The 26573-nt window shown below is 39.4% G+C and overlaps 1 protein-coding gene across 1 annotated transcript in view; it reads right to left on the bottom strand.

The window, feature by feature from the left end:
* Positions 1-20734, bottom strand: part of rmc1 (regulator of MON1-CCZ1) — a 60346-nt gene extending 39612 nt beyond the window's left edge. Inside the window, exons 1-2 of the mRNA XM_062991057.1 lie at positions 20598-20734; positions 18480-18556 (exon numbers count right to left, since the gene is read on the bottom strand). Of these exons, the coding sequence (XP_062847127.1) occupies positions 18480-18556; positions 20598-20696 (176 nt within the window). The 5' untranslated portion in view covers positions 20697-20734. The remainder of the gene's footprint in view (positions 1-18479; positions 18557-20597) is intronic.
* Positions 20735-26573: the final 5839 nt, after the last annotated feature.

Here is a 26573-nt window from a genome sequence, read left to right as displayed (position 1 = left end):
TCCGTCTCTACTGTACTGAGAGTGCAATGCTGACACAACCTCTCCTCCCGGGGCAGCCAGGACCGGGTGTGTCGCCCCGTCTCCACGGCCAGGTCGTGTGCGCTCAAGTCTGTACCTCGTCAGGGTGTTTCTTAATTTAGGGTCGGATACTGTGCTCAGATAATCTGCTGCACTGTAGTGTCTGTTTAGGGCCAAATAACACTGCATTTTACTTTGAGTTTTGGTTTCAGTTTCCCAATAATTCAGATATTTAGTTCTGAGTTTTGGTGTAATTTGGTTTATTCTAATTGGGTTTGCAGATTTCTCCTGTTCCTGAGTCTTTATTGTGTTAGTGTGTGTTAGTGGTGTGTCGGCGTGTGTTATTAGTGTGTCGGTGTGTGTTAGTGGTGTATGGGTGCAGCGACTCAGGACCAGTTGGATGAGGGGACTGGTATGTTTGCTCAGCTCTTGGTGTTTCAGGGCTTTATAATGATAAGATTGGGGGACGCTCTTATTTAGATGGTTCCAGAAGTTGATTGCTCTTCTCTGTATGTTGATAATTAGAGGAAATCGGCCTAATTCTGCCCTGCACGCATTGTCCGTGGTGTGTCTGTGCACCTTTAGGATGCTTTTACAGAACTCTGTGTGCAGGGTCTCTAATGGATGTTTGTCCCAATTACGGAATTGATGGTGTGTAAGCGAACCCCAAACTTCACTGCCATATAAAGCAATCGGTTCAATTATTGATTTAAAAATTTTAAGCCAGATTCGAACTGGAATTTCCACGAATGTTTGACGTTTTATGGCGTAGAAGGCCCTGCGAGCTTTTTCTCTCAGTTCATTTACTGCCGGGTTAAAGTTTCCTGTGGAACTGATGTTTAGTCCGAGGTAAGTATAATCTTTAGTGTGCTCAATTTCATGGTGTCCTAATTTATATGTGTGTTTGGTTCCCTGAGATCTGGCTCTTTTCTGGAAGGTCATAATTTTGGTCTTTTTGAGGTTGACTGTCAGGGCCCAGGTCTGACAGTATTGCTGCAGCAGGTCCAGTTTGTGCTGAAGACCCTGGGCGCTGGGGGACAGCAGGACCAGATCATCTGCATATAGCAGGAGTTTAATCTCGGAGTCGTGTAGAGTGAGACCGGGCGTGGCTGAGTGCTCTAACATGGAGGCCAATTCATTAATATAGATGTTAAATAGAGTTGGACTTAAACAGCAGCCCTGTCTCACTCCACGCTCCTGAGAGATGAGATGTGTTCTCTTACTGCCAATTCTTATTCCACACTGGTTTTCTGTGTACATGGATTTAATAAGATCATATGTTTTACCCCCTACACCACTCTCTAACATTTTATAAAACAATCCTTCATGCCAAATGGAATCAAAAGCTTTTTTTAAATCAATAAAACATGCAAATATTTTAGAGTTATTTTGAACTACTGTACATATTTTTCTATCAGGTTTTAGGTTTTAGTTTTTTTATGTTGTCTTTAAGTTCCTGCTCAGTAATGAGAGAATCTAGAGGATTCTGGTGGTTTTTAACAGCCCGTTCCAGTTCCTCTAATTTACTAATAATTTGATTTTGTTCAGGATTTGTACATTTTTAAAGAGTGATTGGAAATGGGTTGTCCAGATATCCCCATCCTGAATGGCCAATTCTTCCTGTTCTCTATGTTTTAATTTGTTCCAATTGTCCCAGAATTGATGTGTGTTGAATGATTGTTCAATAATTGTTAGTTGTTTTTGGGTGTACTGAGCTTTTTTGGTTCTGAGTGTACGTTTATATTGTTTGAGGGTTTCACAGTAAAGAAGTCGTGTGTTACTGTTGTTTGGGTCTCTGTGTTTTTGGTTTGATATTTTACAGAGTTCTGTTCTTAACATTTGACAGTCTTTGTCGAACCAGCTGTCATCTTTTGTAGATTTAGGTTTTGATTTAGATTTAATTTTTAATTGAGCTTTATTTGCTGTATCTTTAAAGATCTGATTAATATTTTTAACTGCCTGATTTACTCCTTCTTTACTGTGAATTAAACTTCTTTACACACACACACACACACAGTTACCAGTCTGAGCATAAGCACTCAAACCCCTAATAACTGCATGACCAAAAGTATTCACACGCCACCAACTGCATGATCAAAAGTATTCGGACACCACCAACTGCATGACCAAAAGTATTTGAACGCCACCAACTGCATGGTCTAAAGAATTTGGATGCCATGAACTCCATGACCAAAAGTATTTAGACACCACCAATTGCTTGACTGAAAGTATTCAGACACCACCAACTGCATGACCAAAAGTATTCAGACACCTCCAAGTAATTTACCACTGCTGAGCTGCAATAACAACAAAATACACTGCCTGGCCAAAAAGAAGGTCACCACCTGGATTTAACTAAGCAAATAGGTAAGAGCCTCCCATTGGATAATTACTGCATGGGTGATTATGTTTCAGCTGGCAACAAGTTATTTAACCCTAACTGATGCAGTGAGTAGTTTCTCATTTGTTAAACAACCATGTCGAAAGATGCATCCTGTGGTCGTGGAAAAGATGTTAATCTGTTTCAGAAGGGTCAAATTATTGGCATGCATCAAGCAGAGAAAACATCTAAGGAGATTGCTGAAACTACTAAAATCGGGTTAAGAACTGTCCAACGCATTATTAAAAAGTGGAAGGAAAGTGGAGAAACATCATCTTCGAGGAAGGAATGTGGTCGGAAAAAAACTTTAATGATCGTGATCGGCGATCACTTAAACGTGTCGTGAAATCAAATAGTAAAAAAACTACAGTAGAACTATGTTTAACTACAGTATAAACTATGTTTAATAGTAAAAGTAAGAGCATTTTCACACGCACAATGCAAAGGGAACTCAAGGGATTGGGACTGAACAGCTGTGTAGCCTTAAGAAAACCACTTGTCAGTGAGGCTGACTGGCAAAAACGGCTTCAATTTGCTAGGGACCATAAAGATTGGACTCTGGAGCAATGGAAGAAGGTCATGTGGTCTGATGAGTCCAGATTTACCCTGTTCCAGAGTGATGGGCGCATCAGGGTAAGAAGAGAGGTGGCTGAAGTGATGCACCCATCATGCCTAATGCCTACCGTACAAGCCTGTGGGGGCAGTGCTATGATTTGGGGTTGCTGCAGTTGGTCAGGTCTAGGTTCAGCAACGTTATGTGCCCAAAGAATGAGGTCAGCTGAATATACTGAACGACCAGGTTATTCCATCAATGGATTTTTTTCTTCCCTGATGGCAAGGGCATATTCCAAGATGACAATGCCAAGATTCATCGGGCTCAAATTGTGAGTGGTTCAGGGAGCATGAGATCATTTTTACACATGGATTGGCCACCACAGAGTTCAGACATGAACACCATTGAAAATCTTTGGGATGTGCTGGAGAAGTCTTTGCACGGTGGTCCAAATCTCACATCATCAATACAAGATCTTGGGGAAAAATTAATGCAACTCTGGACAGAAATAAATGTTGCAGAAGCTTGTGGAAACGATGCCACAGCGAATGCATGCTGTAATCAAAGCTAAAGGCAGTCCAATGAAATATTAGTGTGTGTGACCTTTCTTTTGGCCAGGCAGTGTATTTACCCTGTTTTAGCTTTAAAACGTCTGTCCCGTAGACGACACATTGGCTTGTATAAAGCTTTTTTTGTTTTTTTCTTTGCACATAGTCAGGTTCACAAGTACAGTTATCTTTGGACATAGTGTCAATATTTTGTGTGACCACCATTATTATCTAGCACTGCCTTAACTCTCTTGGGCATACTGGCAGCACTCATGCGTCTCTTTTTTTAAGCCAACCTCTGGATATGACGCTGAACACGTGGACTCAACTTCTTTGGTCGACCCTGGCAAGGCCTGTTTTGAGTGGAACCTGTCCTGGAAAACCACTGTATGAACATGGCCACCGTGCTGTAGCTCAGTTTCAGGGTGTTAGCAATCTTCTTATAGCCTAGGCCATCTTTGTGGAGAGCAACAATTTTATTTCTCACATCCTCAGATTGTTCTTTGCCATGAGGTGCCATGTTGAATATCCAGTGGCCAGGATGAGAGAATTGTACCCAAAACACCAAATTTAACAGCCCTGTTCCCCATTTATACCTCGAATGAGTCACATGACACCAGGGAAGGACAACGACACAATTGGGCACAATTTGGACATGTTCACTGTGAGGTGTACTCACTTGTGTTGCCAGCTATTTAGACATTAATGGCTGTGTGTAGGGCTGAAAGAATTCCTTGAGAAACTCAAGTAATTCGATTACTAAAAATCATCGATGCAAATTTTTCGCATCAAGACATCGTTTAATACATACAACTCTATACAGGCTCATGGCGTTTCGCACTTTTGCACAACGCGTTTACGCTGTGGTCAGGTGACGTGAAGAAGCCGAGGGCTGCATCCAAAATCTTATAAACAGTACTTAACAGTACTTAAACCGGGTACTTTTCGCGTACAGTTCAATGAATACTACGTATTTGGACACTCTTGTTGCTCCTGCGTACGGTTCAGTATGAAAGGGTGATTTAGGATGCAGCCGATTTGATAGCGCAGACTGCAAATGGTGAGAGAAAGAAAATAACGAGGGGCGAACAGAGCAGACTGGACAGAGAAAACCACAGAAAGTTTGAGATCATTTTAAGCTGAAAAAAACGAAAACTCAGTACAACATCCACACCATCAGAGCGTCTTGTTGATACGCTGACTTTTCTTCATTGCACCCATCACATGTTTTTTTTGAAGGTTTGGGCAAACACACATGTACACACACACACAAATGCCAAATGTACCTCATCTAGGAGATACAATGCTGACAGATTGTTTTTTTACCTCCTACAAATGCCAAAAAGCCTCCCAACAAAATACACTGCCTGGCCAAAAAAAGGTCACACACTCTAATATTTCGTTGGACCACCTTTAGCTTTGATTACGGCACGCATTCACTGTGGCATCGTTTCCACAAGCTTCTGCAACGTCACAACATTTATTTCTGTTTAGAGTTGCATTAATTTTTCCCCAAGATCTTGTATTGATGATGGGAGATTTGGACCACTGCGCAAAGTATTCTCCAGCACATACCAAAGATTCTCAATGGGGCTCATGTTTGGACTCTGTGGTGGCCAATCCATGTGTGAAAATGATGTCTCATGCTCCCTGAACCACTCTTTCACAATTTGAGCCCGATGAGTCCTGGCATTGTCATCTTGGAATTAGGGGTGTGCTATATCGTATCGTTCACGATAATACCGGTATAATTTTTCAAACGATACAAAAAGTACCATATCGGGATAAAAGCGATATTCTGCGTACTTTACGTAATGACATCACACAGCTACGCAAATGGCGTACGTTCGTAACGTGGGTCATTTGGGTACAGTAACGAGTATGGCAGAACGCGGCTCTGCGGTGGAGGAGCTCGTTCCAAAAACTCCGAATCCACCATAAATTAATCTTTGGCAACCCAAACCCACCGGCAATTTTTTTTGCGGAGGTATTTCTGCACGCAGGTTTACACAGGGACGCAATTCAACCGAGCACCTCCACCAACCAGTGCAGGAATACTCTTAACATTAATGTCAACCACCAACACAGAAGTAGTATTACTATTACTTAGTACTAATACTACTACTGTACTTAGTAGTAATTGTGGCGCGCTACGAGTAAAGGCCCACCGGGCTCTGCGCATTCCAGTGTTGCCAGGTTGGGCGGTTATCCGCCAAACAATTTAATAGCAGTTAAATAACACTTCTATTTAAAAGAAAATATTCCGTTTTAAAAAGCTCCAGCATTGAAGAAGGTTATTAAAAGTAAAGTCTTATTTGGCTTAATAGTTTTGGTCAGTCTGTACCATATTGTTAAAAGAAAATTAAAATGTGTTTTCCATGCATTCACACTGGCATGTTCTGGGGTTCAACTGAGTGTCATCATTACACACAAGTTAGCAGCCAAATGATAAAGTATTGCAAAGGAATATCTTTTAAATCTTTTAAAAAAAAGGTAAATAAATGAGTGACCACATAAAAAAAAAGTATCCGTTTCTGTGCGACCCCTGTGTGAGCAATGGTCTCAGTCTGGCCACCCCTATGGAACTCCACCTAGAAAGTCCTGTAATTGACAGTTGACAGGTGATATCAGGGTTGTAAGCAATTGAAGATTTCAGTGATAAATACAGGGGAATCTTAAGATATGACTTAGCATCTTTCCATGCTGAAAATGTGTTAAATACTACAAAATTCTCAGAAAGGTGTCTCATTTTGTGAAAACTATTTATAAATGGCAGTAGTTTGATTGGTAAGGGTGAGCAAATTGTAGACTCTACACTTAACCATAAAGATTCCCTCCTCTTGCTACCCCAAGTTTGTTTGTTTGTTTTTGTTTATTGCCATTCCAGCTCAATTTGGCTATGTACATGGCATTAGATGTGGGTTCAAAAACCAAGTTTAAGTTAAATCAAAATTGATGTACTATATTTGGTTTTTTATTTTTAGATAATTCAAGAAATTAAGTATTTTTTGTGGATTATTGTGTTGGAAAAGATCTTTCATATTAGTGTCTTTGTAATATGTTTTTCTGCTATTGTCGATGGCTTGGCATTCTGTCAGAATATGTTTTATTGATAACTGTGATCCACAGTACTGGCAGCTTGGCGCATCTTCCCCCAAGAGAAGGTGTCTGTGTGTCAAGGCTGAATGTCCTATACGGCATCTTGTTAAAACCGTTTGGTCGTGTCTTTTCATTGGGTAATGGGTAGGGGTTCTGTCAAGTTGTGGCCTGATTTCATAAAGTTTGTTGGCTGTGTTGCGAGTCCATTCCTCTTGCCATGTGTTTTTGCAAAGTGATCGGATTGTGTAAAGGGCATCAGTGGGTGGGACATAGCACCAGGTAATCTGTTTTTCTGCAGCTTTCTTTGCCAGGTTGTCTGCTTTTTCGTTGCCCTGGATATTGCAGTGGCTAGGGATCCAACAATATGTGACGTAAACTCCGCGTTTTCTAAGGTCTTTCTCTATGGCTAAGAGCTCTAAGATGACTGAGTGATCTGTTTGTAGGGATATCAATGCTTGTAGGCAAGATTTTGAATCTGAGCATATCAAGTACAATTTATGTGGGCTTATCTGAATATAATTCATAGCTAGGAGAATAGCGTGGGCTTCTGCTGTGAAGATAGAGCTGTACTGGGGGAGGCTGGTTGGTAGTCAGATGTATAAATTGCTGCTCCTACATGTGATTCTGTTTTGGATCCGTCGGTGTAGATGATTTGGTGATTTGGGTGCATCTCTATGATTGTCATGTATTTACTTAGGTAGGTTGTAGGGAGGGTATCCTGTTTTGTATATCTGGCTAGTTTGAAGATTACCTTCGGTTTTATAACTTTCCAAGGAGGTATCAGAGGACATTTGGTGGGTTTTACTGGGGGTGTTAATAGCTTCTAGGAAGGTTTTGATACAAAGTCCTAGTGGTTTGATGAGGTTTCTTTTTGTCTCATATAAGCGGTGGTATTGGTTTTTGAAGAGAGATTGGTGAGCTGGGTTTTCTTTATTCCCTTGGTTCTTTATGACGTACTGTAGGCTTATTCGTAGTCTCCGGATATGTAGAGGTGGTTCATCTGCTTCTACGTAAAGGCTTTCTATGGGTGATGTTTTGTATGCTCCCAGGGCCAGTCTAAGACCTTGATGGTGTATGGTGTTCAGTGGTTTCAAGTAGGATGGTCTGGCTCCTCCATAGATTGCACTCCCATAGTCTAGGCGTGATCGAATTAGCGTGATGTAGAGACGTTTTGGTAGTTGGGCATCCGAGCCCCATCTTGTATTTGCTAGGATTTTGAGGATGTTCAGCATCTTTATGCACTTGATTTTAAGTGATTGTATATGGGGGTTGAAAGAGAGTTTGTTGTCTAGTAATAGTCCCTGACTGTTTTTTCTACCTTTATGGCTTCTCCGTCTAGGGTTAGTAGGGGATCCGGATGTAAGGATCTTAGTTGGCAGAAGTGGTTACAGACGGTTTTGGTTTTAGATAGTTGGAATCCATTTTGGGATGTCCATTTTTGCAGACGGTTTATTGCAAGTTGGAGTGTGCGCTCGATTTGTGGCATATGGCGTCCTTTACTACAGATGCACAAGTCATCTACGTATAAACAAGCCATGACACTGGGAGGTACTGTATGTGTTGAGTAATGTTATTAATCTTGATGTTAAACAGTGTTACGGACAGAATGCCGCCTTGTGGGACTCCTTGTTCTTGGGTGTACAGATCAGAAAGGGTATTATTGACTGACTTTCCTGTTTTTTAAGTAGTTTGATATAAGAATGGGTAGGCGACCACGTAGTCCCATTGTATGTAGATCTTCATCAATCTACATACAGATTCCATGCCGCCAGGTTGTGTCGTATGCCTTTTCGATATCGAAGTAGACTGCAACTATATGTTGTTTATTCAGAAAGCCATCTCGGATGTAACTTTCCATCCTTATGAGGTGATCGATTGTGCTTCTGTTTTTCCTAAAGCCACTCTGATATTTGTTCATGATGTTGTCATGTTCCAAAAACCATACAAGCCGTTGGTTTACCATTCTCTCCAATGTTTTTCCCAGGCAGCTAGTTAAAGCAATTGGCCTATAACTGCTCGGATCTTTTGGATCTTTCCCTGGTTTGGGAAGCGGGATAACGATAGCCTCTGTCCACTTGGGTGGGTAATTACTGGAGATCCAGATTTTATTTAAGCAGTTCAAGAGAGTGATAAGGAGAGTCTCTGGAAGGTGTTTTAGAAACTGGTAGTGGAGGGTGTCTGGTCCAGGGGCTGTATCATGAGATTTATTGATAGCCATTATGAGTTCTTCGAGTGTAAATAGCTTATTATAAGGCTCAGTGTTTTCTGACATGAAATTAAGCATTACTTTTTCATGCAACTCTCTTATCCTGTTAAAGGTCGAGGAATAATTAGCTGTAGAAGAAACTGACTGGAATCTTTCAGCAAGGGCATTGGCTATTTCTTTCTCAGTGGTTAACAAGTGTCCCTTTATTTCAATGTGTTGTATCTGAGGTTGTTTTCCTTTGCTCTTCATGTTTCTTATCATATTCCATACTGTCCTGGAGGGGGAACTGGCTTTTAGTTGAGATACAAACTTTTCCCATGTATGTTTCTTGGATTGGTTAATTATTCTGCGTGTTCTTGCTCTGTGTATTTTGAGATTGATTAGGTTTTCTGTAGTAGGAAATTTGTTAAAAGTCTTTTCTGCCTTTTTCCGGGCTTTTATCGCCATTTTGCATTCGTTGTTAAACCAGGGATTATGGGGTCTTTTTTGTTTAGCTGATGTCATTGGGATAGACTGAGCAGCTGCTTCTATGATGGTGTTGGTGAATTGTTCAATCGTGTTCTTTGCGGTTTGGTTGAAGTTTTGGAGTTTTTCTCCACAAAGTATGTTGAACTTGGCCCAGTCAGCTTTCTTTAGTTGTCATCTCCGTGTGGTATGCATTTTGGTCTTGGATATAAATTTTATTTTGATGGGAAAATGATCGCTCCCACAGAGGTCGTCCAGTTTCTCCCAAATTGTGTCAAGATAAATCTCTGGTGAGCATATGGTAAGGTCTATGGCTGAATAGACTCCATGGCTGGGGTGAAGGTAGGTGTTTTCTCCGTTATTTAAAAGGCATAGATCATTTGTGGTTATAATCTGTTCGATGGTTCTTCCTTTGGAGTCTGTCTTCTTACTACCCCATAAAACACTGTGGCTGTTAAAGTCGCCCATAACAATATAAGGGGTGGGTAGTTCTTTAATAATGTTTTCAAGCTCTGTATGGGAGTAGGGTCTATCTGGAGGAAGGTAGATCGAGCAGAGAGTGATGGTTTTGTGTAGTGTCATAAGAACTGCAGTTGCTTGGATGTCTGTTTGGAGATGGATTGGGCTGTGAATTATGTTATTTTTAATAAGAATTGCTGCCCCTCCTGTTGGTCGGTGAGAGTCTGGACCAGGCGAATTATACATTGTGTATCCTTTCAGGAGTGTTGTGTTTTGAGCTTTGAGCAGAGTTTCTTGTAAGCAATAGGCTATTGGATTTAGTGTAGTGGATAGTCTTTGAAGCTCTGAAAAGTTTGCTTTGAATCCTCTGCAGTTCCATTGAATTATGATGTGTTCCATCAAGTGGGTAGTATTGGGGGTTTCTGTCTTTGTCTATCTTTTGGGGACGGACTTCAGGATTTGGATCTTGGTGTTTCGACCATCTCTATGTCCTTCAGGTCGTCGTCTTTGGCTTTATTCTTTTCTCGACTTGGCTTTATTTCTATGCTTGGTTTCTCTTTTAACTTGCTTCTAAGTTCTGTTTCTGATGACTTTGTTTCCTGATTAGTTATTTTGGGTTTGTCAGTAGTTTTCTTTAGCAAGCTTATGTGTTGTGGTTTTTCTCCTCTCACCCAGGTGATGTTGGTTTGACTGTCTCTGCTAATCATTACTTTTGTTTTAACTATCTCGGCAAAGGATCTTTCTAATTTGAAGCCTGGAATGCTTTCGATAGCTTTTCTTGCTTCTGGGTAGCTTAGTTTCTGTGAGTGTCTGATTTTTTGAATTTCTTTTTCTTTATTCCAGATGGGGCAGTCTTTAGAAGCCGCACTATGATTTCCTGAACAGTTTGCACATTTTGAGGGGTTTTGGCATCCTGGGCCGTGTTCTTCTTCACCACAGTTGCAGCAGATGGCGTCCCTTCTACAAGCTGTGGATCCATGACCATATTTCTGACATTTGTAACATCTAAGTGGATTGGGTATGTACATGGTAACTTGTACTTTTAAATAACCGATTTCTATTTTCTCAGAGGGATGTGGTCGATTGAAGGTGAGAATGTAGGTGTTTGTTTTTATAGTTCTCTCTTGGCGTTTTATAATAATACGTTTTACATTGGTGACCCCCTGGTTAGATAGTTCTATTTGTATTTCTGTTTCTTCCATGTCTTCCAACTCTTTAGTGCGGATTACTCCTTTGCTACTGTTTAAGAAAGGATGCGGTTGGGATTTCATCCGTATTCCAACAAATTCAGTTGCACGTAGCAGGTTGTCAGCTTGGGTTTTTTTAATGCATTCGACTAAAATCTGTCCAGTTCTTAGTTTTTTTTGTGTTCTTTACCATCCCAGCTATTCCCATGATGGCCTTGTGTATTGCAAAAGGCGACAGCTTGGTCAGGGGCATTTCTGATGTCAAAGATTCTAAAAGTATAAAGCGTTGCCAATTGTCGCTGAGGTTTAGACAGCTCTCTGAGGAGCCATAAGTCTGTTCCGTGTCCAATAATTTTCGTTTGGTAGTTAGCTTATCCATGTTTGTAGTCGTAAAGATTCATCATCCCTGCTCCCCACCCGCCTCGGAGCCCAACAAGGGGGTGCACAGAGCCACGGATATCCTCTGGTTGTGCACCAGGGCTACAGGGATGATATACGCGAGCAGCTACGAGATGTTAAAATGCTACTCGCTTGACCCTTGGCCAACGCCTTCTGGGGTTCATGGGAGTACTGAGAGACTCAGACCAAGAAACCCCAGGGCATGACTTGACCAGCCGATTGATTGGAGCGGGCCACTCCAACCTCCCGTCTATGTGAATTCGGGGCCAAAGTGCTGTGTTGGGCGCATGGAAGCCTCAGCTGCCATTGCCCTCAAGCACCAGGATCCCTTCCTCCACAGACACGGGTCGCACCCTACGGCAAACGCGCTACCCCAAGTAACCATGTTTTTAATCTGTGCGGACCAGTAATATAATTGAAAATTAGGTACACCGGCACCACCTTTATCCCTGTATAAAGCTTTTGGGTATGTGCACCCGTTTACCCATCATGCCTATTTTTACCCACCACAGTCACCTGTCTGAGCAAACATATTTACACCCCCACCAACTGCAAGCTCTTATCTACAAACATACAGACCCACCCTGCTCCATTTCTCCTTTTATTAATCTCTCCTTTCACCCATTCACTCCCATTCATTCACCCTAGCAACCACCTAAAATACCTTAGCAACCACACACAAACACATGTCTGAGCAAAAGTATTCACACCCCCACCAACGGCATGCTTAAACAAACACAATTACCTGTCTAAAGTATTCACACACCCACCAATTGAGTGCTTGCAGACACAGTCACCTGCCCGAGCAAATGTATTTAAACCCCTCACACAAACTAGGTGCTTACACAACCACCTGTTTGAGCAAAAGAGTTTGCACCTCCACTAACTGCGTGCTTGCACACAATCTCATATATCTGAGCAACAGTATTCATACCCTTTTCCCAACACACATATTGCATACACCCTAGCAACCAAAAGAACACTATAGCAACCAACCACCAGCACACCTTAGCAGTCAACCCTTTACCTTACCAACCAGCCAGGAACACCTTAGCAACCATCCCCTATATCCTACTAGCCTCCTACCAGCACATTAGGAACCACCTAGCAATGCCTTAGCAACCCTATACACCTTGGCAACTGTCTAGCACCACCTTAACAACCAATGTGAAGCTAAACCTTAGCAACTACCAAGCAACACATGTCATGTTAGCAATTATACTACAGGTAGTTCCGACCTTACAGTCTGATTGGTTGAGAAGCGTTCTAAACGTGCTGATATTCGTGATAACAGCACAGTCTTTTCACACCACAATGGTATTACTCCGCTGACGCGTTGCCATTAACGACAAGCTTCATGCACACTAACACGCACGCAGGCGACACAGACTTTTTTTCCAGGTCGCGTTTTTAATCCGTTATCTGATATACAATTTAGCGCACTGTGTAGGAAACATCACTAATTGTCTAATTCACTATCTAGTGCACTATGTAGGGAACATATATCCATGATCTGATACACAATCTAGTGCACTATGTAGGGAACATTAATGTGTTTGTAACGCGCACAGTTAGTTAAGCCCCTAGTAGTTCTGTTTTCATCCATAGCCTTTGGTGTGTGCGAGAGCCGGAGGCGAGTGCCGTAGACCATCACAGCCGTGATGTTATTCGCGATAACACACGACCTCGAATGTTCTATTGCTTAATTAAACCACTATCATAGCAACTGCCAAGCAACACCTTACCAACCACTTGACTTGGCATCATCTTAGTAACTGCCTTGCAATTTTTTTAACAACAACCTGTTACCATAACAACCATCTAGCTATACCTTAGCAACCACCTAAGAAAACCTTAACAACCAACAAGTGCACTTTGGCAAACACATACAAACACACACACATTTGCCAAGCATACTTGTGTAGTTGCGCACACACACAATCATCTATCTGAACAAAAGTATTCACGCACCCACCTATTACAAATTTGCACACACAATATCACCAAAAAACTGAACCCCCCTATATACTCTACCACTGAAGAGCTGCAATCACACTTGCATTTCTATCAGGAAATGCATCTCTCTAGTTAGACCATGTCTCTCTTAGTTGATGCCACACCCCCACATCACAGCTTAATATGAAAACATACAATCTACAATTGAAAAATAAGACCTCAAATATCAAAATATACATAAAAGTTAAGTTTAATCCATTTCATTTTAATGTTTTACCACTGGTTTATCCTGGTCACGGTGGATCCAGTGTCCATGTAATCACAGGGCATAATGCAGTAGCACAGCCCATAAAGGACAGCAATCTATCGTGGCCTCAGCCACCCTCTTCCAGAAATACTTTTTAGGCACTTCCAAATCTGAGAAGCATGCACACCACTTTTTCATTATGACATACAGAATAATGTTTTGATTCTATATTGACTTTTTGACTGCATTAATTTATACCAAAAAGGTATACATTTATTCTGATGTTAATGTTCTAGCATCTGCCTTACATTTAGCCAGGTGCACAATACTGTTGTCTTAGAAATCTCCTTATGCTCATTCTTATAGTTCCAGGTTTTTTTCTAAAATTAACCTGTCAACTGTTAATGCCTCAATGTGTAACCCCACTCCATTACCACCACCCTTTTTATTGATTTTATACAAGCTAAATCTGCGTACGATATGGGTATGCTTTGTAATTTAATTTGAACAACACATAAATAAAACAACAAAATACATTTGCTCCAACAGTAACCCTTGTACACTTGACATAATAAGTTATGTTTTTGTGCAAAAAAATTATACTGTTTAAGAACATTAATGCAAACTACAGCGGTTGCAAATTACTGTAGATAACCTAGTAACAATTTTTATGATTAGTTATGATTTAGTATATTAGTATTGACAACACAAGCAATAGTTCAACATAATAAGCATGTTCAAAAAGGACTGGTAAAGGTCAGGGATTATATCTAATGATGTCCCTAATTTAGAAGCTCTTCTACACTATGGAGGTGTGAAAAAAGATCGTTATATACCACCTACCAAATGGCAAAATGACAAACAGATTTTGCCAAATGGTGATTAGAGTACTTGCATTTGTTGGTAGCGTTTTATAGGCAACTTCTTTTGTCAATTTATTTTAAGAATGATAGCTGGATTTTTGGGCAAACATTTTTTTATGCATTTTCTCCCTTTTTCTCCCAATTTTTGGCACATCCAATTTTTACCCAATTGCGTTATGCTTCCTGTCTACTGGTGCTGAAGCCTGTCCCGATTGAAGAGAGCAAACTGACACACGCTCCCTCTGAAACATGTGCAGTAGCCTACTGCATCTTTTCACCTGCATGAGGCAAGTTCATATGCGGATCAGCCTTGTGCACGGAGAGCCACACCCTGATCAACATTATTCCTCTACTCTGTGCAGATGCCATCAATCAGCCATTAGAGGCCGTAATTGCATCAGTTATGAGGTCCCTATCCGGCATTTCCCTTCCCTGGATAAACAACAGCCAAATGCTGTTCATGTAGCTGCCCAGCCCAGCCGGATGGCAAAGCTGAGATTCGATACGATGTATTCGAAATCCCAGCTCTGGTGTGCTAGCGTATTTTACCGCTGTGCCACCTGAGCGGCCTGATTTTTGGTGATGATTCGGGAATGATTCTTTGTACAGATCAGCAGCTGTGTTACTGCCATATCATACTGCAATATAAGGATGTTTTGTGTGGTGTTACAGACTCAGGAAAAAATACCCCTTTCACCTTGTTTTCATAAATAAATTACATATGTGGTACAGGACCAATCTTTTATAATAATTTATGACAATGGGGATTGTAATGGTTGCTTTCTTGGGTACGTTTTTTGAAGTACATAGGGTCTACTTCCCAAAACAGAGAAAAGTCGAGGTATTGGTTAAAACCTTTACCAGCCTCCTGTCCAGGATGAATCGACCCCTTACAGCACCTACTTCATGATACTCACCAATGAAGTAAACTAAACAATATCACATTAAAAAGTTTTTTTTTTTTTTTTTTAGATTGGAGAAGAGGTTACTTGTGTTATATTTTCCCACTAATAGTGTTGGGCAGTATGATGGTTCATTGGGTATACCAATTCAAATTCCCCGTATGTTATGGATTTTTCATATACCGCAATACCGTAGCATAGTATTTACAACTGCTGTAGGCCTCAATATAATGAAAAATCATGTAATCATATAATATACAACACTGCTAAAAGTACTATGGAGCACTGTGCAGAAACTTTTGACCTTCGTTATATACATGATGAAATTAAAATGTTATGTTTATAATTCTATGTAGTCAGATGTATGTAACAGAAAAAGCCAAATGCCTATATAAAGTCCCAGTTATGCAAAAACACTGAGATATACCACAAAACCATCAGAATCTTAAAAAAAAATGTGATACAAATTATTGTACCAAAAGTCCTAAGGTTTTTAAAACCACCTATATTCACCACAGAAGTAATGCACCTTCATATTTACATAATCCAAATATTTTTGCATCAATCAACGGTAGGGGTGGGTTTATAAAATCGATTTTTCGATTCGGAATCGATCTTTATTTGAACGATCCGATATCGATTCATATAAACGCGAGATCGATCTTTTAAATATGCCCCTTTTTACGGTGTACACGGAAATCTGTTACCCCTTTAATTTTGCGTGACCAGCCACTGTTTTTTTGCGCAACGAGATCTGACCTGCACATCAGTTCAGCATGGCAGAAGCTCAAGTAATGTCTAGTTCACACTACACGATTTTTGCCCTGATTTTCGCTCGGCGACGGGTAGGTTCGTGAGGAACTCGGTGTTCGCTCTGCGATCAAAACTCGGCTCTCAATCAATGTGAGAAACAGCGAGGGGAAACACAGGGGAGAGGTTGTAAACAGGTGGTTCAGGGGCATAATATAGGTTCTATCAGAATACATCAGCACACGAGTTTTACAGTATTTCTGACCTGATTGTTCTCTACAAAACAAAATATTTATTAATCTCCAACTCACTACAGAATGATCCATGCTGCTCGTGTTGCCAAATCCACTCAGATTCCTTTATTTTTCTCCTTTTTTCTACATCAGCGCACAAACTGATCTCTCGCTACTTGTTGATGTGCATGTTTGGACGTGGTATCATTAAACCTTTCATCACTTCTCACGTTTGTTTTCGTGACAAAACATAGTTTTGGAGACCAGAGAAGCTCGTCTGTGATTCCAGTTGGAGATAGATGGTGTATTGTAAAACCCCCCTATCACCTGTGAGTCGTGCAGTGTGAACTGTACAGCGACCCGGCAAATCAGAAAGTCGTGTAGTGTAAACTTGGCATAAGCTGTTCAACAGCCAGGTGTATGTTTACATTACATTTACAATGTTGTAGTGTGTCAGACATATAAAATAATAATAAAAAATGAATGTTACTGTTTTCTGTTTTGGATTAATTATTTATGTAAACAAAATACACAAATATTTTTAATAATGAGTGTTCTTTGTACAATTATCACATTCGTTCTCTGAACATCTTTACATATTTAAACAAAACCTGTTAATGTAACTCAAATATGCCTAACTCTGTTGAATCGAAATCGAAATTGAATCGAATCGAATCAATCCAGGAAATTAGTGGCGATACCCAGCCCTAATCAACGGTGACAGTTTTCACATTTGAAGATCAAAATCCAATCAAAACTGGATTTACATTAGTCCGTACTCCTGTTGGTATCTATTTTTATTTGTCTTGTACAGATATGACAGATATGTTATTGTCTTGTACAGCTATGACAGAACCTGTTGGACAGACAACTATCTGTGCAGCACTGTATATAAGATCATTGACAACTGACTGAGTTTGCTGAACAACATGTAAGGAATTTCAGCAACATGAGGATAAGCCAAATGTTAAACTCTTTTAGTGCTTGCAGAACAGTACAATTAAACTCCAACACAACTATAACCCAAGGTATACAGCCAAAACAACACTAAAGTGGCTTTTAAACAAATCTCTGAATGACATTTCAAGACCAATACAAAGCCCAGACCTAAACCTAATCAAATAAAAGAATGGAAGGTGGCATATGTGAATAAGATTTACAAAAGATCTGTTTGTATTAGGGATGCATCGATACCATTTTTTCCAAACCGAGTACGAGTACATGTATTTTTGTACTCGCCGATACCGATACCTATTTAGAATGATGCAATCTGGAGCATTATGGAATAGTGTAGTTTTTAGTGTAAAATAGTGCAGTGGAACAGTTGCTTGGGTTGCCATCACTAATTGTAAATAAAAAAAAAAAAAACATCGCACAGACATGATTGAGAAAGCTTCTGACAAGCTAACGTTAACGTTCATTGATAAACGCACGTAATTAACGTTGTGCACATCATACATGCGATGCGATTCTGCTGATTGAAATATTTACTTTAAAAGGATAATACAGTCCGATCCCATCTGAGCCGATTCTATCAGCACATACATTCGCGGTTCACCTCGGTAAATCGTAAACGACTCTGAGTCGGCTCCCGCTCTGTGGTAATAACCAGTATAATTAAGCCTGAGCTTTATAATGTAAGCGAGTCACACAAAATGTTCTGTAGTAGTTGGTGTTTATTTACAACCGCATCATTCATTATAACAGTAAACACGGAGAGATGACTGAGAAAAGAAGCTTAAAATGAGTCGATTCCTGAATCACTTGTATCGACACTGTGAACAGAGCCTTGAACACAAACACGTCCTATAACAGCGGTCGCTGCTTTTGTAACCGGTTATCTTCACTGTTAGCTCTATTTTGAAGGGTTTTTTTTTTTCAAACGGAACTAAATAACATTAAACGTGCGTGTGAGCGTGGTCAGTGAGAATAATTCAATCTGTCTCCCGTGGGTGAAAAATGAATTGCTTTAGTTTTAGAAGTAAAAAAATCTCGCAATGTCACAAGGTATCGGATGTTTAGTATCGGAGCCTCATTTGCGAGTGTGAGTACGAGTTAATGAGCGCGGTATCGGGCTAATACCCGATACTAGTATCGGTACTCATGCATCTCTAGTTTGTATACTTTTTATAATCTTACAATCTTACAGACTGAATAAGTAACAAAAAGGTACTGAAGGTCAGTATTTACTAGCATTGAACTTGTAATTCCTACCTGAAAGCAATTGAGTTTTTGTCATCTGGCCCCTTGACAACAACTCCAGTGGCACCACCAGATCGCACAGCAAACACCTACAAACAAATAAATACTGCATTAAATAATGTGGGATAAACAACCAATGGCATAATTGCTTTGCAGCAATTACCCCATCATCATCAGATGGGTACCTGAATTGAATTCAGTATTAATCTAATCTTGAAATGTATTCCTTATATTTCTTTTTTACCCTTTCACCTCACCAATTTTTGAAACCTTTAGGTAAATTAATGTATGACTGTCTGTATGTGGGAAATTGCTCACTTAATACATGCACACAAGTCAGCTAACAACATACACAACATGGTATGTGAACAACCCCTCCTAATTACTAAGTTTACGTGTTTTAGTCACACCTATCGCAAGCAGGTGTATAATTATGGTTATTGTTGGGTACCATATGCTGCACACCGAACAATATAGAGCTCTTTGGGCAAAGGACAAGGAGGCCTCCACTGCCTAAAGAAAGGCATTAAAAAGAGCAAATATACCTATACAAACCACAACCATTCTAGAAAAATTTAACCAAACTAGAGCTCTTTGGAAATGCATACCTGCGTTTTAGACGATGAGATACCTATAAAGAAAAGTGCATTGTACCTACAGTGAAAAATAGTGGATCTATAATGTTGTGGATCTACTTTGCTGTAGTTTGAACTGAAGGTCTTGAATATGTTACAGAAACAAGGAAATCAGAGAACTATCAGTGCATTTTGAGCAAAATGTGCACCCAAGGGTTCAAAATTAGGTTTGAATCAAACAAAATGGGGATAATGACCCAAAGCACAGATTCAAAAGTAAACAAAAATGGTTAAATAGAAAAAAATACTTTTAAACTGATTAGCAATCTTATAGGGAAAGGGAACCCTGCAAACATTCAAGAGATTGAGAAAACTGTAGTGAAAGAGCACTACCAGAAGCTCAAAGATGGCTACAAAATTGCCAAATGTTGTACAGTCATGGCTAAAAGTTGGTTCTGTTTTTTAGATTTTTGTCAGATGTTTTTATGGTCTACTGAAGTACAATTATAAGCATTTCATAAGTTTTTTAATTGTTATTGACAAATACAACAAGTTTATGCAAGAACCCAATATTTACAGTGCTGGGGTAAATCCTGAGTGATGGCAACGCAGATCGCCATCATAAAAAGTGAAGCAACAAACTTAGTGAAAACCAAAATTTTTAAGTCTTTAAACTTGTGGCCATGACTGTACAACCAAGTTAAAGGGTGCCTTAAATCCCGCCCAGGTTTGGCCATGCCTTCTTGAGGCAAATGATGCTGCATTCCCTGTATTACTTTAAATGTAAGTTAAATCAGATAGTAATTCTATTTTATTTGCCAGCAAACATTTGTTGTGATCTTTTTGGGATCATAGGACAGTGCACACTAAGTTTTTAGTCACTGACAAAGCGTTGCACCTATGTGATTTATCAGTCCCCAACACAGAGCATCTAATGGCAAATCCCGGCTGTCAATTAAATTATTTGACTATATAGATTTTACAAACACCAAAAACAGATTATTGTATTGTGCATAAATATTTTTTAATTTTACCTGAGACCATCAATGCATGCTCATGTAAAAATATCCTGTCATTCTCCCCCTATGATCAAATAATAATAATCAGAATAATATTGATATCAGAATATTTATTATACCCAGTTATATGATCACCTTATTGGCTGTTTTTGCTTAGACCTAGTAACCTAGTATTGTTAAATACATGCAGATAGTGATAATTGTATCATTAAATTGCTGTAAAATATTCATTAGCCGTTTTTGTTTTAAACCATCGTTAAAAGAAAAAATAACAAACGCATTTTTAAAAAACTTTAGAGAAGTATGTACATGCACGTAAAATGGTCAAGAAAGAAACGCTTCGCGCAGGAGCGATATTTTTATTTTCACCCATCAAGAGTTCCCAAGCTTCCCAACACACATTTCAAAGTACAACTGCTGCTAACATTTGTACAAAGGAATCCATAATCCCAGTAAATAAATTACGGTTCTGCTTCAACTTCGGTTTTGACAGCGCTGGCGTTAGCAATGAAACTAGCTAGCGTTAAACGACATACCTGTTTATTAGCCTCGTCGAAAAACACATTGTTGACACTTGATGCATTTTCGAACTGGACAGGGTTTTCACATAGCTGTAAATAATACTCTTCACTCATAATGGGAATAACCCCAAATGTTCTACAAAACCTGGAATAGTTAGTATGAAGAACACGGATAAGCTTTTGTTTCCGCACTCGCAGTAAATATCATGTGATCAAAATATTACGCAAATCACAGCGAGTAAAAATTTCAAAATAGCAGTGTCGCTAAAGAAGCTTGTTAAAGGGTCACAACAAAATATGGGTATTTCTCGGCATATAGTTGTAATTCTTTAAATCCGAAAATTGAATGAGCCACATTTGTTTTTAAATTATTATCTATATCTATAAATCTAAAATTATTTTAGATTTTATTATTCTTTTCATTTTAAAACATTATTGCTAAAATATAAAAACATCATTTGTAACATAATTTGTGATATTATGTTTGTTGACAGGCACATAAACTGAAAATTGTATGCGAACGCCTCCTTGTGGAGGGAATAAAATGTATTTTTGTTACCGCGGTCGCGTAAAAAATCATGGACAAAATGTGGGTCGCTTAAGAAGTAGTTTGAGAAACCCTGTAGGGATAGAAAGGGCCACATATTTATTTAAAGTAAATTTTGCCCCGGAATAAGGATTATTGTGTCACCTAACTTTAACGATGGCCAGTTGGCTGGGTAATGTACAGGCTTGTAACAGGTCAGCTATCTAAGTGGACTGGTAAATGGGTTTGCTCTTGGCAATATGGAATCCCCGCTGAGACCAAATCTGACCAAAATTGTGAGCAACAGCGGAAGCATAATGGATTTTAGTTAAAGTTGTAACAATATTTATTCTTAAATAAGGACAACAGGGCAAAGAGGACTGATGAGGCAAAGATTAGTTTTATCAATGAATGAACAGTCAGTGCAATGCAATGCAGTAAATAATGAGTCCCACAAAGATCATCATAACCTTCTCTTTGGATGGTGGTTTGCAGTTTCCGATCAGCTCAACACGTTCACCTGAAAGATGTCTGGTGCCATGAGTAAAAATAATATTTTACCTTCCTTTTGAAGAAGTGCAGCTTTATAAGGGAAACCTTAAAACCACAACCCTACAACAATCTAGTCCAGGTTACCTGTTGTTTTTCGTATGTAGACAGGGTGGACAGGGATGCTAAAAAAGCTAAGCACAACATTAAAAAAACATTAAAACACTTCCTAACAGGATTTATTTGAAGCAATGTAAGCTGAGATTGTGGGTATCAGCACACCTTAAGTTTTTAAAAGAGGATTTTATCTCACCAAGTCAACTCAAGTCAAGTCAACTTTATTTATATAGCGCTTTTTACAACAGACATTGTCTCAAAGCAACTTTACAAAATCCAGGACCAACAGATACAAAAACCCCTGCAAGCCGAGGGCAACTGTGGCAAGGAAAAACTCCCTGAAAATTACAGGAAGAAACCTTGAGAGGAACCAGACTCAGCAGGGCCCATCCTTCTTGTGTGGCCTGGAGGATACTTTAAATAAGTAGGATTTACACAAATCATGCAAACACAGAATTAAATGAACTAAAAGTTATAACTGGCAATAAATTAATAAATAAATAATAATAATAGAGTTGTTATTCGGTCTAGTCTTCAATAAAGTCCGTAGTGAGTTCTTGTCATTCTTGGTGCAATTACTCCAGACCCATCACATCCGGCAAGAGCAGCATCGTTGTCACGGCAGTCTCGACTTCAATCCTTAACCTCGGCGGGTAAACAGGTTTCCATCAGAATGCCCTCGGGGTAAAACAACAGAGAATGTAGTTAATAATGTACATTGCTAGTTGAGTAAAACAGTTTTACAGAGAGTTTTAGACACCGGCAGCCCTAATTATTACAGCATAACTAAAAGGGAGAGCGAGCAGGTAACAAGGTCATGAAGGCTTTCATAGGACATCAGCGCCCACCTCCTCACCATCATCAAACCTGAGTGATCGGATAAGAGAGGCAGAACAACAGCAACCCAACATCCCTGATCACCACAAGTTTCTATGACCAAGAACCCCCAAGCTCTGCGCCTTTGTTTATATTAATCAAAAGCCTGAGAAAATAAATATGTTTTCAGTCTAGACTTAAACATTGAGACTGTGTCCGAATCCCGGACAGAGGCAGGAACATTATTCCAAAGTTGTGGAGCTTTGTAAGAAAATGCTCTTCCACCAGCCATGATCTTTTTAATTCTAGGAACTATAAGTAACCCTGCATCTTGTGAGCGAATTGGACGCGCTGGGTTGTAGTGATTAATAAGTTCACTCAGATACTGTGGAGCCAGACCATGTAGCGCTTTATAGATTAGTAAAAGTATTTTGTAATCAATGCTGAATTTAACTGGCAGCCAGTGTAGAGATGATAGAACAGGACTAATATGATAAAATTTTCTAGTTAGCACTCGAGCTGCTGCATTTTGAACTAACTGGAGTTTGTGTATGGATCTACCAGAGCATCCAGTTAGAAGAGCATTACAATAATCTAACTGAGAAGTTATAAACGCATGGATCAGTTTTTCAGCGTCATTAACAGATAGTATTTTTTTTTATTTTAGAAATATTACGTAAATGATAGAAAGCAACTCTGGTAATATTATTGACGTGTGTATCAAAGGAAAGATCTGAATCTAGTGTGACACCCAAGTTTTTTACATCTGAGCTGGGAGTAACAGAGAAAGTGTTTAGGTTTAGCAACAGGTTAGACAACTTGTCTCTTGCAGCTTTAGAGCCAAGAAGTAAAACCTCTGTTTTATCTCAATTAAGTAAAAGAAAATTACACGACATCCAGTTTTTTATGTCATTTACACAATCTTCAATCTTACTGATTGTGTCAGTATCATTTGGTTTGGCTGATATGCAGCTGTGTGTCATCTGCATAGCAGTGAAAATTTATGCCATGTTTATGAATAATTTCTCCTAGTGGAAGCATATAGAGTGTAAATAATAGCTGTCCCAGTACCGACCCCTGAGGAACACCACACTTTACTTTTGTAGTTTCCGAGCATTTATTATTTACATAAACAAATTGAGAGCGGTCAGTCAAATATGATTTAAACCAAAAGTGAGCGAGTCCTTTAACACCTAGCTTTAACACCTAATTTTCTAGCCTATTCAGTAAAATTTTATGATCGACCGTATCAAACGCTGCACTAAGATCTAATAGAACAAGAAAAGAGACACATCCAATATCAGAAGACATTAACAACTCGTTAACTACTCTAATTAATGCGGTTTCGGTACTATGGTTGGGTCTAAAACCAGATTGAAATTTTTCATGAATACAATTTTCATTCAAATAAGAACATAACTGTTTGGAAACTACTTTTTCTAATATCTTAGAGACAAAAGGAAGGTTTGAAATTGGCCTATAATTAGATAAAACATGTGGATCAAGATTAGGTTTTTTAATCAGGGGTTAAATAACAGCACTTTTAAACAATTTAGGTACGTACCCAAGGCTAAGGGATGCATTGATTAATGTAAGCAGGGGCTCTACAATAGCTGGGAGTAAATCTTTAAGTAAACGAGTTGGAACAGGATCGAGTATACACGATGATGACTTAATCAACGCAGTTAGTTCATTTTGGGAGACTGGATTAAAGGAATTTAGTTGGATTACATTGTTACTATTATCATCACTATTATCACCAATGCTGCTCAGAGTGAGTTCATACTTAACATTGGCAAGTGACACACTCTGACTCTGAAAATCTTCGATGGTACTGTCGGGTGGTATATTAGATTCAGTTTCATTGACGTTTTTAGTTAATTTGGACACTGTCTCGAAAAGGAATCTAGGATTGTTCTTATTTTTCTCTATTAGGGACGAATAATATAAAGATTTAGCTTTTATAAGGGCATGTTTATATTCAGTTAGAGCAACTTTCCAAGCTATCTTATACACTTCCAGTGTAGTGTGCCGCCACTTGCGTTCTAATTTTCGTGCTGCTTGTTTAAGTGCGCATGTGTGGTCATTGTACCATGGAGCAAGCTTTTTCTCCCTAATCAGTTTAGTTTTGAGTGAGGCTATGTTATCTAAGGTTGTGCGCAATACGTTCTCTAGGTGTTGAGTTGCCTGATCTAGTTCTTTATGTTCTGATGCTGATATATTTGGTAATTCTGGTAGGCAGTTTATGAACGCTGCTGCAGTTGCAGATGTAATAGTGCGTTTACATTTAAAATGATGCGGTTGCTGTATATTATTGGATAGGGACACTTCATATATTAGTAGGGAGTGATCAGAAATTAAGTCATTCTGTGGTACAATTACCAGGTTGTCTATGTTCATACCATAAGTAAGTATTAAATCTAATTTTTTTTTGTTTACAGCGGTGAGTGGGTTACATTTTGGGTGATGCCTAAAGATTCTAAAATAGAGTCAAACACAATTTTGAGTGGATTACACTTATCCTCATAATTAATATTAAAGTCACCAACAATTAAAGCTTTTTTAGTTGATAAGACTAATTTAGAAAGAAAATCTGCAAATTCGTTAAGAAATTCTGAGTAAGGACCAGGGGGTCGATAAACAGTAACCAGCTTAAACATACTAGTTTTATCAGATGATCATTTATTGGCTATGTCTGAGATAAGAACTTCAAATGAGTTTGTTATGGAAGATGATTTTACAGTAAGACCTACAGTATGTCTTTGTCATAAATTGTGGCTACGCCTCCACCACGACCGCTAAGATGTGGCTTATGTTCATAACTATAACCCGGAGGAGTTGCTTCATTTAAACCTAGATACTCATCAGGTCTAGCCCAGGTCTCAGTTAAACAAAGTGTGATCATTTCATTTACAATTACAGTTTTGCATGCAAGTGATCTGATATTTAGAAGTCCTAACTTTAGTTTAGCCTTACTAGTGTTTTCATGATGCTTATTTAGATTAATTTTAATTAAGTTATTATAACATACTTTTTGATTTTGTTTTGGCTTACACCTGCCACGGTAAACAGACACAGTCTCAGTGGTTTGTGACCTAATGATTACGGGTGACGTCCGATTGCGACTTGCAGACAGTCGGCTAGGCCTGTTTGTCTGCTGCCTGGTCTTGGCTCTGGGTAGTCATTTACCACTATCTGCCGCTACACTAACGCGGTGGTAAAGCCTGTCACCTATGCTGCAAGAAACGTGAGCAGCACCCTCCCGCGAGGGGTGGACACCATCCCGCTTCAAAAGACCAGGCCTTCCCTCAAAAGTGGACCAATTATCTACAAAAGCAATGCTGTTTTCTGAGCACCATTTAGACATCCAGCGATTCAGCGACAATAACCTGCTGTAGGTTTCGCCACTGGGCCGAATCGGTAAGGTTCACCAATGTCTGTTTCCTTTTTATAAGACAAAGGGTACTTTTTGCATATTTACCGACCAAACATAACATTATGACCACTGACAGTGAAAGTGAATAACACTGATTATCTCATCATCACGGCACCCATTAGTGGGTGGGATATATTAGGCAGTAAGTGAACATTTTATCCTCAAAGTTGATGTGTTAAAAGCAGGAAAAGTGGGCAAGCGTAAGGATTTGAGCGAGTTTGACAAGGGCCAAAAGATGAGTTTTAGGGCATGAAATAAGCACCACACTAACTCTCACAGAACTAACTGAAGCTCCCAAAATCACCCCAGTATACTGTATACACCCTAGTATTTACTAGTGTTGTGTATGCACAATTCCAACATGGGCAACTCAGAATGAGTGAAACCTACGATTAGAAAGAACAATGATGGATTGTTGGGTGAGTTCTGTAAGCAGCCCTATTTATTCTTTTGTCTCCACACTCGGTGTGTGTGGTAGGGCCAGATGGATTTTCATCACCCCTCTGATGTTTAGTTTTTTTTCCCTCAGATGCTGTTTCTCTAATCCAGTGGCCTCAGCCATTGTTTAAGTTTGACATGTGCAATTTAACAATGGAAGAGTGTTCTG

The sequence above is a fragment of the Trichomycterus rosablanca genome, chromosome 3, assembly GCF_030014385.1.
Source record: "Trichomycterus rosablanca isolate fTriRos1 chromosome 3, fTriRos1.hap1, whole genome shotgun sequence".
NCBI classification, from domain to species: domain Eukaryota; kingdom Metazoa; phylum Chordata; class Actinopteri; order Siluriformes; family Trichomycteridae; genus Trichomycterus; species Trichomycterus rosablanca.
This window is presented reverse-complemented; position numbering and strand designations above follow the sequence as displayed.